The 14,696-nt window shown below is 36.2% G+C and overlaps 2 protein-coding genes across 8 annotated transcripts in view; both read left to right on the plus strand.

The window, feature by feature from the left end:
* Positions 1-3,916, plus strand: part of ncoa2 (nuclear receptor coactivator 2) — an 89,752-nt gene extending 85,836 nt beyond the window's left edge. For all 7 annotated transcript variants that reach the window (XM_015388139.1, XM_015388141.1, XM_015388142.1 and 4 more), the window contains one exon: positions 2,552-3,916. In XM_015388139.1, the coding sequence (XP_015243625.1) occupies positions 2,552-2,563 (12 nt within the window). In that variant the 3' untranslated portion in view covers positions 2,564-3,916. The remainder of the gene's footprint in view (positions 1-2,551) is intronic.
* Positions 3,917-7,807: 3,891 nt separating this feature from the next.
* prdm14 (PR domain containing 14) lies at positions 7,808-13,746 on the plus strand. The gene is made up of 9 exons (XM_015388110.1): positions 7,808-7,904; positions 8,806-9,379; positions 10,011-10,064; positions 10,139-10,299; positions 10,389-10,659; positions 10,742-10,944; positions 11,322-11,423; positions 12,895-13,114; positions 13,391-13,746. Exons 2-9 carry the CDS (start codon positions 8,857-8,859, stop codon positions 13,558-13,560), a joined length of 1,704 nt encoding a protein of 567 aa, XP_015243596.1. The 5' UTR covers positions 7,808-7,904; positions 8,806-8,856; the 3' UTR covers positions 13,561-13,746.
* The last annotated feature ends 950 nt before the right edge of the window (positions 13,747-14,696 follow it).

Here is a 14,696-nt window from a genome sequence, read left to right on the forward strand (position 1 = left end):
AAAAAATGAATGTCAATGTAATAACAAGAAACGCTAACTTGCCAGAATATATTAAGCAAATTAACGAAAGTGCTTCTATAAGAAATCATGAAAAACACACCATTTTTTTTTGGTCCAACGTAACCTTAGAGGTGTTAATGCTGATACGGGCACTTAAATTTAAGTTTATAAACTTAAATATAATTATTAACTAGGCTTATTAACTTTTTAACTTTATTTTTCAACTTTTCAATTGGCTTTCTACCTGTTTTTTTCTTGACTTCTTAGCTTATTTTTTCAACTTAATTAACAGTAGGTAATATATCATTCAAGATATCATCTAATTGGTCTGGTGGTGGTGGTTAGGGCATAGTCCCCAAAATGGCAGCCCACTGCCCAAGGAGACGGGTTAAATGCAGAGGTAAATTTCTCCAATGTGAGGTCAATAAAAAGTTAAATTATTACTATTATTTTAGGTATTGATCACATATTTTATTTCTAAACATGGACTTCTCACTCAGTCCACAGTGAAGGAATACTAGAAAGTACTAGACCTAGACCTCATACTAGAAAGTAACTTTCTTGTTTAAGTATTTTTTTATGTAATAAATCCTGTTTAGAATAGTTGTATATATCTAGGTTTTAAACCATAATGAATACAACAATTTTGACTTCTATGCAATATGTGCAAAATTCAGAATAGCTTTTCCAAACAACTCCATTTTTATATCAATTAAAGTCTTTTACTGTGTTATAAAAAAAACAAAGAGTTAGTTCATATGAATCATTTGGCATCACATCAATGTGACATTCGCACCCTAGATGAGTGGATGTGGGCTTCTTTGGAGCAACCGTGTTTGGCTCACTTTTATTCAATCGCTCTGCTGGTGAATAATTTACTGAACGGTTTACGTAACTCCCCTGAAGTTCTGCTTGTCTTCAACTTTTAGGACAGTGATGTAATTGAGCACTTTAAAGCCAGACCATTTAGTTACACTATTATGTAGGGCTGCTGATGTTACTGGCTCACGTTTCACATCCAAATCATTTGATTCCTGCTGCTCCCCGCTCATTTAATGCCCACCAAGTTAATTTGTCTCCGTTTGTCTCACTGGTACCGTTAGGCTGGTATCTGCGATGAGCTGTTGTTGACCGTAATGCTTTTAAGCCAATAAAGTTGCATGAATATTTAACCACAGCGCTCTTGTTTGATTGCCTGCTGTCCAGACTCTAGTAACGTACCAGCATGTCCGTCACTGGGCTTAACTTCCCTCCAGGTTTATAGAAGAAAAATATTGGCACTTAGATTACTTCAATTATTTACTGTTGAGCCATTAGTGCATGCATTTGTGTGTGTGTGTTTTTTAAATTATTTTTCCTTTGGGGTTTGTGCTTTTATGGTGTTCCCCAACATGGTTTGTATTTTCTTATACTCAGATAAGTTCAAGTTCATCATTAAATATAGAGCAAAACATTTAACTTTGATCCACTTAAAGCCTCTAAATGGCTAAATACATTAATGTTTTTTTTACTAGTTAAAAAATGTTTACTTGCTCCAATGAAACCGTTTTGTTTTTTTAACGGGTTTAATATAATTCATAGTAGACATGTTGAGCATGTGATATTTTTAAAGCAACATGGGTGCATCTAAAAAAAAAACAATCCAAAACAAGCTATTTCTATGTTTATTTTTTGCTTATTTTGATTTTTTTTTATAGCTTGCTGCAACTCAAAACCCCAAAACATGTTTCTCTAAGACAGTAAGGATTTTATATGTAAGAGATTTTTAGTACATTCATTTTTTACGGTTAATCTAGTTATGTTGGACAAATGGTACAACAATTGTTAGATGAAAAGGTTATTGCTAAACAAGTTAGTTGTTTACCTTGCTTTAACAAATTATATGCATGGAAAGTAACATGAAAGGAAAAAATGTATAAAAAAGGCACAAGCAGCTGGGGTTACTGCAGCTTTAAGAGGATTTTTTAAAGCTTGTTGGTAGAGAGAAGCACAGAGTACTGCACTCACTTTATACTTGGAAGCTTGACTGTCCGAATAATCAGACTGATTGAAAAACTTCACACTGGACCTCACACCTCATATGTTCTGCACCTCTTCACTCTTTCTCTAGTGTCTTTGATCTTGAGTTTTCAAATAAAAGTTTTTAGGATAATTATGATTGAGCCTTTCCTTTAGTTGCAAAATTGAAATGAAAAGCTGCCTTTTTCATCTTTTTCTTTCACTTTACGTTAAAAAGTAGGGATAGATTTTGTGAAGAGGAATTCTCTTCTACTATTAAATCATCCATCATCCCCATGGTTACATTGGTCTCTCCACATATTATTTTTAAACATCAAACATTACATTCAAATATTGGAGGACTCTAAATTTTTTATTAAATTTTTTTTTCAGTGAGAATCATAAGAATTCAACCCTTGATTTGAATCTACATTAATATGAGAACCAAAAGATCATAACTCTTTAAAACACTGAAGTTTAACGTGGGGAAACTTGTAGGAAATGTGAAAAGTTGTTTTAAGTGTTCAGACTAACACATGTGTTTTGTCCACAGAAATACTGTTGACCCACCTGAAGCTTCATAACACCAACCTCAGAGATCAGCTGGTGCAGGGAGCGCGTCGGCCCTTTAAGAATCTTTAAAACAAACTCCTAACTAACCGGCTGCCCCTTGGACCAGCCATGCCGTGTCCTGAGCCCCTTGCCCTCCCCCCCCAAGCTGACCCCTCGGGGCCCAGACTGACACAGGGGTGAGCAGGCCAGCCTACCTGCCCGTCCAGCCGCATTCACCGTAGTGTGACTTACTGTAGGGCCCTCTCGTTGGGATACACTGACTTCAGGGAGCAGAGGGGGCATCAGTGGATGTGATGAATGTATTCCTCTCAGCGGACAGCGGCCATCTACAATCTCATCTCGGAGACGGACTGAAAGGTTCTCTCTTCACTCATTTGGGACATTTCCTCATGGGTTCCAAACGGCAGCAGAGACTCCCAGATCATGTTAAAGAGAGCAAGCGGAGCTCAATTGTTTGTGGGGTTTTCCTCCTTTATGCTGTTTGCTGTATTTTATTTTATTGCTAAATGTTTGTTTTTTTTTCTTATCCAAATTAATATGTAGATGGAAGATACGGGGGGGGAATCTTGATAAACACTGCAGAATGATTTGATTGGAATTCTATTATTAGAATAATTTAGTCAAGAGGTTTATATAGTGTATTAAATTAAGTTTTATTTTTCTGTATAGATTCATTTTAATTATTGTAGATGATTCTTTATCCTTGTAGCAAGAAGATTCCTTAAAGTGTGAAAGAAGCACTTTTTATTGGGGGTTTTTTTTGGCCGGTTTTTTTTTTCACAATAATAGTTGATAAGATTCTTCTAATCGCCTGAATTATGGATTAAAATCTTGGTCCAGATGTTTCAGAAGATGTCAAAATCAAATATGGTTCAAAATGAATTGTACATACCGATGAGTAAAAACCTTTGCTTTCCTATTTATTTTATTCCTTACTGGTCACTACTGCCTCTCTTAAAGCAGAGCAGTTATACTTGCTTCTTTTGTTGTTGTTGTTCTCTGAAGTCCTGACATTCTGGTACGACTCGGACATGGGGTGCAGGTGGGTGGTGAGGGGGTGTGCTGTGTATACAGTGTACAGATTACGGCTTGCTTCTCTGCCTTTTAGCATAGAACACACACATACAAGAAAAAAGAGTTTTAAAAAAAATCCTCACAGCCATACATTAAGTCAAAACTATAAAAAAGAGTGTGCTTTCTTTGTTGTCTGGAGTGAAATTGCTTCGTACAAGCTGCTAGGTGCAAACTGTTTGGGTGTGATGTAAACAAGCAATAATTACTTGAGAATCCTTTTCTGTTTTGTTTGTTTTTGTAATTTTTGTACAGTTTCCTGAATTTAAAGAGAGAAAAAAAGAAGCTTTTTTGCTCTGTGTTTGGAGGCAGTATTAGAAACGGTTTTCTACTGCAGTTTGTACCAAGAAAAAGACTACAATCCATATAAACACAACGTTCTTGATAAATTATGCAGCCATGTAAGAAGGCGGGGGGGGCGACCTGGTGTGGGGATGTAGTTTAACCCAACCCCACCTTCCCCTAATGATCAAAATGAGCCCTCTCTTCCTCCAGCCTTCTATCGCAGAGGTCAGAGTTGAGACTGCGCCTGCTCTGACACACACTTAGCCATATTTTATGACCTCAGGCAGTTAAAGTAAAAAAAAAAAATGTTCGCTGATGACGTTCTGATCTATTTCCCCAAAAGGGAGTTTAGATCCAAAGCAAGTCATCCTCTTTAACCTCAAAAGAATTTTTTATATAAACTATTTTACCCAGGAAAAGACTTTGATCAAGCCAAATGATTCTTTACATTTCAATTGGATTTCTTTCACCTCTTGGTTATCAGGCCCACACAGGAAAGATGTCAACGAGCAGCAGGGTCTAAATGCAGGTTTTCATCATAAATTCACTCTGAATGTATTGTCATTAAAGGCCTACTGGATGCAATCACACCATGCTCTTTTCTGCTTTTCTGTTGGCTTTTTTTATTTTTTAATTTAAGATAAAATTCAGAGGTGTCTGCGAAAGCGGCTCAGCCTCTTCGCTTGCCCCGTATCTGTTTTGTCGTGGGTTTATCTTAAATCATGCCTTTTTTTTTTTATTATGAAATGTTTTGATTGTAAAATCAACCCATGCGAAACAAAGCTTTTAGAGACGTTCCTTAAACAGGCGTTTTAAAAGGATTCAGAGCCCTTTGCAAATTTCCAAAGATTGTCAGCATTTAAAAAAAAAAAAAACTTAAAAGCCATGTGGTAGCAGTGCATTTTTTTTTTTTTTAAAGAATTTCTAATGACCGGTGCAAAAGAAGTGCACATATTCAGACTTTGGACCCACTTAACTACACACTATATTTTCTTCTCTTTAATGTTTGCTTTTGCAGAACTTTAAATGCCCTTTTTGTATCGTCTGCTGGTTTCTTAGAGCTAAGATGCAAACCCTTTGAAATGCTAAACACCCTAGCATATTGCCTTAGATTTCGTCCTGTTCTTGTTCTTGTAAGTTACACTGCTGTCTGTATAAATTTGTATAATGACTGGTTGTACAGTATTGAATGGGTGCACCACTATTCACCTCTACTCCGCTGCTGAACACCTTCACAGTTTCCACCCCCCCTCCCCACACACTCAACCACAATCATTGCTCTTCTATGTTGGGATAAACGGAGATACTGAAGCAATATGTATTATACTGGACTCTTCTGAAGAAAGATCACTGTTTGTTCTTTAATTTAGTTTTCTGCATTGTCCACAGGAGTCGCACTGTATACCTGCATCCATCTGACCTTTGTTACCCCACGGGTGTGTGTGTGTGTATGCGCGTGAGCACGTGTGTGTGTGAGTGTTTTATGCAAAATTAGATATATAAGAGAAGGTTAAACCACAGTTATGCAAGTTGTGAACTAATATGGCTTCGCTGATGCTATTTGCCTTGTAAATAAAGAATTCTGTTTAATGCAAATAATGCATAATTGAACTTTTCATTTTTATACGGGTACGTAACATAAGGATATTAGGACACTTAAATTTTTTTTTACTAACACATTTTTTAAAGGGAAAATTAAATTTTAGAGTATGGCAAGTGTGTAGTGTACTTATATATTTTTTTTTAAATATTTCACTGAAAACAAAAAAAATCACTTTTTCATTGTTTCATTATTGCATTATTTATGCAGTATGATGGAAGAACAAACAAATACCTTTGCTTTTCATACATGCATATTTGATTTTTTTTTCTTTTTTTTGTATCTGAAAACACTAAAATATAAAAAACTGTTAGAAAAGCTTCTGCATCTGATCCATCTGAAAAAGCCGTATGACATAGAAATGTGTTAAATGAAGGAAAAGATGTTTATAGTCTGAACTTATTGTTTTATTTAAAAATGTTGGTTTCAGTTTTAGGTTACCTCTCCGAAACTGAGGCTTCTCGGTCAACTGCTCTCTACCAAAATGCTCAAGCTGTTTCATGTTCAATTGCCTCCAGAAATTTTTTAAAGGATCAAGTTGGAATGAAAGTTAATATTTCAAGTTTCACAAGAGTCATAACTGACTATGTTTCAAGACAAATGACAAGTTTCCTCTGAAATGTATTTATTCACAAGTAAATTTACTCTCGTAATTTAAAAAAAAGTTCAAATCAATAATAAAATGATCTCCATCTTTTGATAATCATATCTCACAACCAGAACATTTTCTCTGGAAGCTACAATAACATTTTGGACGAAATAACCAACGCAATCATGGTGAAGATGGCTTAATTGACAGTTATTCAACAGAAAATTCACAAGGAGGATAAAGGAATACAAAAGCTCATAAGAAATAAACATAATGACCATGTGTGGTTCTAGATGGGGGGGAAACAGGGGCCAGTAGCCTCATGGAACTTGTATTTCCTTTTAATTGGCTTTAAAGATTTTACTTAGAATATGTCTATATTACCTTCATTTAAGCAGGTAGGTAAGACAGTTTGCTGTTAGAATAAGATTTATGTAAAAAAACATAAAAAAACATCTTATTTCAGGGGCATAATTCTCTTTTTGGCAGATTTATTTACCTGCTCAAATTAAGGGGAAATGCACTGATTTTAACAATCAGTTTTGCATTGTAATACAAAATCAGTTTCTTATGATGGTATATGCTGACAATGAGACCGTAACGGAGCTATCCCTTGGAATAATAAAAAAAATGTCTTTACAATTTACCTTAAAACTTATTTAACCCTATAATGCCAAATGTATCGTATTTGATACATACGGTTTCTGAAATGTTTTGCGTCTGACACCTTTTGCATAATCTAATGGTAAAGACTTTGCTCAAAAACCTATTATACACAATCAGATATACCTGATAACAGAGGGCAGAAGACTACGCACAAAAATTATCTTGACTTATCGCATAGTAATAAATTATTAATATCAAAAATGTATTTCTGTTTTTTCTTTTTACATATTTGGTTAAAAGGCCAAATAAGGACTTCAAACAAAAAAAAAGTAATTTTCTGTTTTGTTTTATTCTTGGATCGGGCTTTAAAGGGTTAAAAATTACAGAAATGACAGACTGTGTCTCATTTAAGAACAGAAAATTAGCTCTCCCTTTGTTTTTTGTGTTATACTCTTGTTCTTTGCTCCCACTATAAAACACTGGTAAATTGAATCTACTAATTTGGACAGTAGGGAAAAAATGTTGAGTCTGTTGATCCTGTTGGCCACAAATGGAAATTATGAAAAGCAAACAATTCTGAGTGACCTACTGTTGATAAATATTAGTTATAGCAGCTCAGTGACTAGACTCTACTTAAACTGCCAAACAACTCCTGATGGATACCAATTGGGGCAAAGCTGGAAACAAAATGACCTGGAGACCATCAAAGATAAGTGTGATCATTCTGCATGCTGAGTAAAAAAAAAAAAATGTATTAATACTTTTTTATTGTTGAATAGTTTATGAAATACTGACATTACTGACAAAAAAAATGTACCATAGACCTGCCATTGTATATTTTATTTTATTTGTAAAACTGTATATCTATGCTTAATTTCTCTAGTTGAAGCCTATGTGTGTGTTTATCGATGGAAAGCTTAGAGAAATCTCCCTAATCAGAATGGAACCGTGGATAGGTTCAGTTGGTGGGCTGTCCCACGCAGATACATTGAGATGCATGAGGTTGAGTGGATTCCTCAGCCAATGGGAAGGAAGGAGGAAAAAGGTTTGAAGCATCTTCAGCGGACCGGAACCTGATAGGTTCCCTCAGATAACCAGAAACGCACCCAGGTTAGGGTTAGTAAAGCTAAGCTCTGATGGATTAAACTTCACCATCCAGGGGTTTTGGCTGACTGAAAACCGGTAAGTTTTTTTTTTTTTTTTCCTTTATTAGAGATCAAAAGTTTTTTTCCCCTTATGTTTAATATTTATCTTTCTTCTTCTAATTCAAAGAAATCAATAAGCTATTCTTTCCCCCAAAATTAAGAGTTACGCGCGGATCATGACGCACGGCGTCTTCCAGAGCTCCTTCCCGCCGTTCAGTAAATTATTGTTCAGGATTGGTAAAGGTCCATTAAATGCTCCATTAATGCTGACCTCTGCTCCGACCGGCTATTTTGTGATTGGTGTCATGACCCTGGTTTGTCTCTATTTACTGGTTGGCTTGGGGTGGGACTGGTTCCTCCATGGGGCCCCCTCACAGTTCAGCTGTGTAAGGTGTTTGACCTCTCAGCTGGAAATATTGCAAAATCGGCTGCCCTGATTTTTTTTTTTTGTTTGTTTTTTTAAACCATGGATGCTTTTCTTTTCCTCTGTTTTCTAACAGCTGGGTTCAGGCATTCTTACAAAAGTCCAAACATTCCCAAATAGTTTCCTGTCAAATCATTGAGAAATATTGTAAGGCTTTTAAACATAAACCTTGACAATCTATTGATTCATCTTTATGAGAGAATGTTAAAGCTGCAGCTGTCCTGATTCTTCTTCCATAAATAATTTGTGACAGGAAACCCCGCAGTGGCAGGACTTTAAAAAAAATGAAATCTCCAAAATCCACAGAACTGAAGAAGAGATTAGTTGGAGAGATGTCTGCAACTTTTAGACGAAACCAATGAAATTCAAACTTTTTTTTATGTCTTCCTTACCTTTTTTCAAAGCTGAAAACTAATATCTGAATAATTTTTTTTTTATATAAAATTGGAAAGTATATAATTGCTTCTTTTTTTAAACCAATAAATGCGTAAAACTTTTATCACTCACCCTCCAGGATCCGTAAACCTCCGTGCGTAAAAGTGTGTGCGTCTCCATCGTCTCTGCCATGCTGAAGGAGAGGAGCTACCACGCGGAGATGCTGAAGAGCAGTCCTCTCCAGGGTTTCTTCCCCACTCCTTACCACTTCATGGACCTCTACCCACGGACACACAGTCTCCTCCACCCGCTCAAGTCACTCGATCGGCTGGTGTCGGACGCCCGAGCTTCCCTGCCCCTCGGGTTCCACGTAGGCGTCTCTCACGGCGCGTCTGGCTTGCCGTACAGCAGCCAGATGTTTCCGGGACACGCTCAGTACTCCAGGCCGGAGGAGCTGGCCGCGGTGGTGACGGAGCACGCCGCCGGACCGCTGTCCTCAGACTTCAGCAGCCCGTCCAGCGTCAGCTCTCCATCCGTCTGCTCCTCCTCCACGCCGCGCAAGGAGAGCTTGTTTCGGCCGAACACGGAGAAAAAGGTTCCATCCTTTAACTTCAGCAAGGAGGACTTGTTTATGGTGCTTTATGGTTACTATGGGGACCAGGTGGGCAGCAGGGGCCACGCTATATCAGGACTGACCCTGCAGGAAAACTCAGGTAAGCGCCCTGGATGCAACTATAACTTGATGCATAACATAGAGCCATAATTAAATTAATATTTATGTAGGTGACAGAATAAAATTAATCTTAGACAAAAAGAAAAAGAAATATAATAATGGATATGTTGGTTAAAAACCCTATTTAATATTTGTTATAAAACAATATTAAACTCAGGTAAATTGTAAAAAAAAAAAAAATCAATTATTAAACAATTTATTTTATTATTTGCTGTTCTGAAGCCCCAAAGCACTGAATTATTTCAGTATTAATAATTAGATATCAACTTTTAATTTAAAATGTATCATAAACTATATTTATGGAAAGTGTTGTTACATAATTAAGTTTTCCTTTCTGTTGAAATGCTTGAAAAATGATTTTAGTATTTTTTTCATGATTTTATTTTGTGGCGAGATTCAACAAATAGATAATCTGCTAAGTATGTATTTATCTTTTTGGTAGTTTATAGGTGAAAGTATAAATAAAACTTAAATGCAAAAAAATCATTTGAAATATGATAGAAACTAATAATATAATTAGTTAATCAATAAAAATACTTCCAGAATACAGTTTATTTATTCTACTGTATAACTATCTATATACAGCCTTAATTTTGTGCTTTGCCTTTTAGCTTCTGATTCCCCCATTTCCCTGCTGGATAAAGAAACTCAGGCGCTTCCAGAGGGTAAGTTAATGCCATATTTTATCTTTTCTAACAATGTAATATTAGAGGTTTTGAATTCTGATGTTGTGTTGCAGGACTGATTGTCCTCCAGGCTGCATGGGGAAGTGCTTACCACTGTGGAGTTTTCACAGATAAGATCAGCATCCCTAAAGGCACCCGTTTTGGACCTTTCCAAGGAAAACATGTGAACACCAGTGAGATCAAAACATATGATGACAACACTCTGATGTGGGAGGTGATGCAACTATAATTTTAGATGTATTTTACATATGGCTGCAGCATTTTTTTTTTAACATTATAGCACCATCATCTGCTCTCCTCCAGGTTTTTGAGAATGGTCGGCTGAGTCATTTTGTGGATGGCAGAGGCACCTCTGGGAACTGGATGTCCTTGGTGAAATGCGCTCGGTTTCCTGAGGAGCAGAATCTGATCACAGTGCAGGATCAGGGTCAGATCTACTATGAAGCCTGTAAGGAGATCACACCAGGCCAGGAGCTCCTGGTATGGTATGGAGACTGTTACACACAGTTTCTTGGAATCCCACTGACGCTGAAGAACCCGAGAGAGGACAACAACAGTGTTTCTCCAGCTGAAGGTGTGAATCTACTGCTTCTCCTCTCATTATTCAACGTTCATTCAGTTTGCATCACAACAGGGCCCCTTTATTTCCTCTGCAGATTCAGGAGAGGGCTTTAAGTGCGACAGATGTGGGAAGGTGTTCGCCTACAAGTATTACAGAGATAAGCACCTGAAGTACACACGATGCGTTGATCAAGGGGACCGCAAGTTTCCCTGTCACCTGTGCAACAGGTCCTTCGAGAAGAGGGACAGGCTGAGGATCCACATCCTGCATGTGCACGAAAAACACAGACCTCACAAGGTAGAATGCTGAAATATGTATTTAGAAACACCTTTTGGAATATTATTGTTATGCTGTAAAAGTATGCATGGTTCTGAAAGGACAGCTCCTATGTTGGGTTACATTTGCCATGTTCCTTTTAGGTTTACTGAGAAGTGGATTACTCTAACACTGGATGAATTAAGTCTTATTGATATCTAGAATAGAGAAGTCGATTTAGACTATCACATTAATTTAAAGTATACATTATGAATGGTTGCATTAAATAAAGAAGCCGAATGAAGCTGTCTGTGACATACTGTAATATTTGTTAAATCAGTTTGCCTTTTTTCACTCTTTAAATTCCAGTAAAAGTGACCAGTTGCATTAATCAGCCTATATTTAAATGTCTCTTGCAGTGCTCTGTGTGCGGGAAGAGTTTCTCTCAGTCCTCCAGTCTTAACAAACACATGCGGGTCCACTCTGGAGAGCGACCATACAAGTGTGTCTACTGCAACAAGGTAAGAGTGTGCCATTATAGTTTATTGGTGTAGTTGGAAAAAAAATAAAAATGGGAAAAGACTAGGCCACAAAGGAACAAAGATTTCCAAAGTGAAAACAAGGAGATTATTCAAAAAATATCTCTCTAGGCCTACAGGTGTAGGAAATATGAGGACATCCTAGAAATGTAGATGTGAGAGATAATAAAATTCGTTTTGATTTTTAGAATAGAACAGAATAGAAAATCCCTTTATTATCCAACAATGGGGAAATTCTGTCTTTTACAGCAGCAAAAAGATTGTAGAAAAAATGGTCACACAAATGTGGACCTTAGAAAAATTTATAAGTGCAACATAATAGTGAAGAGTTAGAAAATAAACCATAAAATACTGTACTGTAAAATATTTTAATTATTTTTATTACATAACTAACTTACTATATAAAATCTCTGTTAATCAAAAGTGGAATATCATTTAATTAATTTAATCTAGTAAGTATTATGTTTTTTAAAATATTTTTATTTTCATTATTTTTTATTTTGATCTCTCTTGTAAGCAAACTGGTTGACATAGTTGGCTGTAATTAACATGAGATCATATGGTGCCCTAATAACATAAATAAATAGGCTTCCGGTTTGTTTTCTTGTTGTCCAAAGTTTATTTTGTTTGTTATTTTTCAACGATCATATTGGAGTAGTTAGGCTATTGGACAGAATATCTTAAGCCACCTAAAAAAATAAAAACACAATTCAAATAATTAATATTAACTAGATTTGTCCTCACACTCTGTACCATATTTGCAGAAAAAATTCACACCTTCCTTTTTTATTTTCATCAGTATTGAGAGTTAAATGATAAAACACGATATTTAAATTTTATTAAACAACGAATAACATAACTTAAATTGCAATAAGATTTTTATACAGGTGTAGGCTACTACTGAAAATAGACTTTACAGCATGAAACGGGATCTTTTTTGTAGCAATAATGTTTCGGTTTTGTTTTTTTTTTTTAAACAAAAGGCAAAGTTAAGCCTCACTAAGTGTTTCAGCTCCATGACTGGAAGCAGCTCTACTTTTTTCACGGAGCTTTCGGCACGAGCGCTGGTTGATTGTTCCTCGCGGCAGGCACGCGCCTCGGAGCGACTTTCAGGCTAATTATCGCCAGATGTTCCGCTCGGACGTTTGTCCTGCTACGTCCCAAGCTTTTTATTTATGACACTAGAATGAGCGAAGCTATTTTATAGCTACTTTGTTTAAAAAATAAAAATCCCCCTTTTTCTTAGATATTTTACAAAAACAGCAACAACAAAAAAAAGATAACGAAAAAAATAAATACAAATTTAAAAATAGGGATATTTCCGAGTCCGTTTAAAGTGTCTGTTTATATTTAATAAAAAAAATCTTACATAATTTCGATCGGTACACACATATATACATGTTTATATGTCTACCTATTTAAAATGTATCAAAATCCATCCTGTCTCTTTAAGGCCTTCACTGCCTCCAGCATCCTGCGCACTCACATCCGCCAGCATTCCGGAGAGAGGCCCTTCAAGTGTAAGCACTGCGGGAAGGCCTTCGCCTCCCACGCGGCCCACGACAGCCACGTCCGCCGGACCCACGCCAGGGACAAGCCGTTTCCCTGCGAGCTGTGTGGGGCCTCTTTTCTGGAGGAGCAGGAGCTCAGCTTCCATCAGACCATCCACAAAAGTAAGAAATTAACTTATTTTTACACAAAAAAATATTGGTTAGGGTTTCATTAACGTCTATTTTCACATTTATAAATAAATGTGCTCAAATAAAGATGATGCAAAATAAAGTGTTAAAATTATATTCAAAGAAACTATTTCAAAATATTTTTTGTTCCCTATCTTGTTTATTTTTTCTTTAATATTGCATATTAAATAAGTAAATAGATGAGAGTAAAATTAACTTTTTGAAAAAAAAAAAAAAAAAAGAAACATTTATTAATTTCTTCTCCTTTAGAGAGACCAATGGACACCATCACTGTCCTCCCTTCTTCTGGAACTGGACTGGAAAAAGACTCTGGACTTGCAGTGGAGGAAATCCAAAAAGCTCAGAAGAATCCAGGGCAAAGGTTTCCAACTTATCCCGGGTTGAAAGTTTCAAACTCTGATTATCGGCCCTGGAACTAGACTACCCAGGAAAAAAATGCTTACTATTGTACAGCCTTATTTAAAACTAACCAGGATTATTTAAATAGTAGGGCATCTATTTATGTAACTATGTTTTATTTTATTACATGGCTTAAAGCTATCTCTCTACCTGGTTAAGTCAGGGCAGGTTTTGTTATTATCATTATTACCAAGTATTTTAGTCATTCGTGTTTGTTTTTGTTTATATTTCAATGTAAAGTGTATTTTCTTCTTTAATTTATAAAGTGCGTCACCTAAAAAAAAAAAAAAAAAGAAGTTTGCAAAGCAAACCAACAGCACTGGTTTATCTTTGTTCAAGTTTTGTCTTTTTCTTCAACAGCATAAAATAAATGTTCGCATGGAAAAATAAATATGAGTGTTGAAAATATGTATTTCTTTTATTTTCACTGCATACAAATCTTACAGAGGTGAGCAAGTTAACTATTTTTATACATAAAAAAACAAGCAAATAAAAAAGAAACTATAAATTAAAAAAAAAACTAGATCCTGAGACAGATTGAAAAAAAAAACTCCAGCTTCACATTTTGTGCCGTGGTGCTTTTTTTTTTTTTTTTTTTAAATCTCTCTTTCTTTTAGCCTGGATGCTCTCAGTAAAATGAAGAAACTCTGCTTGGAGCTAATGAATGACAATAGGGAGGTGCTGTAAAGTGGTCTATAGCTTCACACACAAAGCAGTTCACTGTGAATGACATCTGCCCTCACACTGAGTCCAACTGTCCCACACATGTTCCCCTGAGATCAGATAGATAGATAGATAGATAGATAGATAGATACTATTCCAAATGCATTTGTTTTGCGATCATAGAGGAAAGTGTTTTTGCTTCTTTTCTGTTTCTTCTTTAAAGATTTCGAGGTTCAGCACCTTCCTGAATATCCAACAACCCCTCTCTTCCTCCAAATAGCCAAAATATGGCTGCTTGAACAAGTGTAGATCAACCTTCATTGGAAACTGCCCCTCCCATGAGTAGGTATAACACCCCCATCAAAAACACCACGACTGGGTTTTCCACTGTGTAAAAATAGGGTATCCTCCCCTTTGTGGTTTCCCAGGATCAGAGGGGTGGAGGAGAAGGACGGAAAAGACAAAAAAAGAGACAGAAGGAGTCCGGGGAGAA

This window comes from Cyprinodon variegatus, unplaced genomic scaffold (assembly GCF_000732505.1).
Source record: "Cyprinodon variegatus isolate N-32 unplaced genomic scaffold, C_variegatus-1.0 Scaffold414, whole genome shotgun sequence".
Taxonomy (NCBI): domain Eukaryota; kingdom Metazoa; phylum Chordata; class Actinopteri; order Cyprinodontiformes; family Cyprinodontidae; genus Cyprinodon; species Cyprinodon variegatus.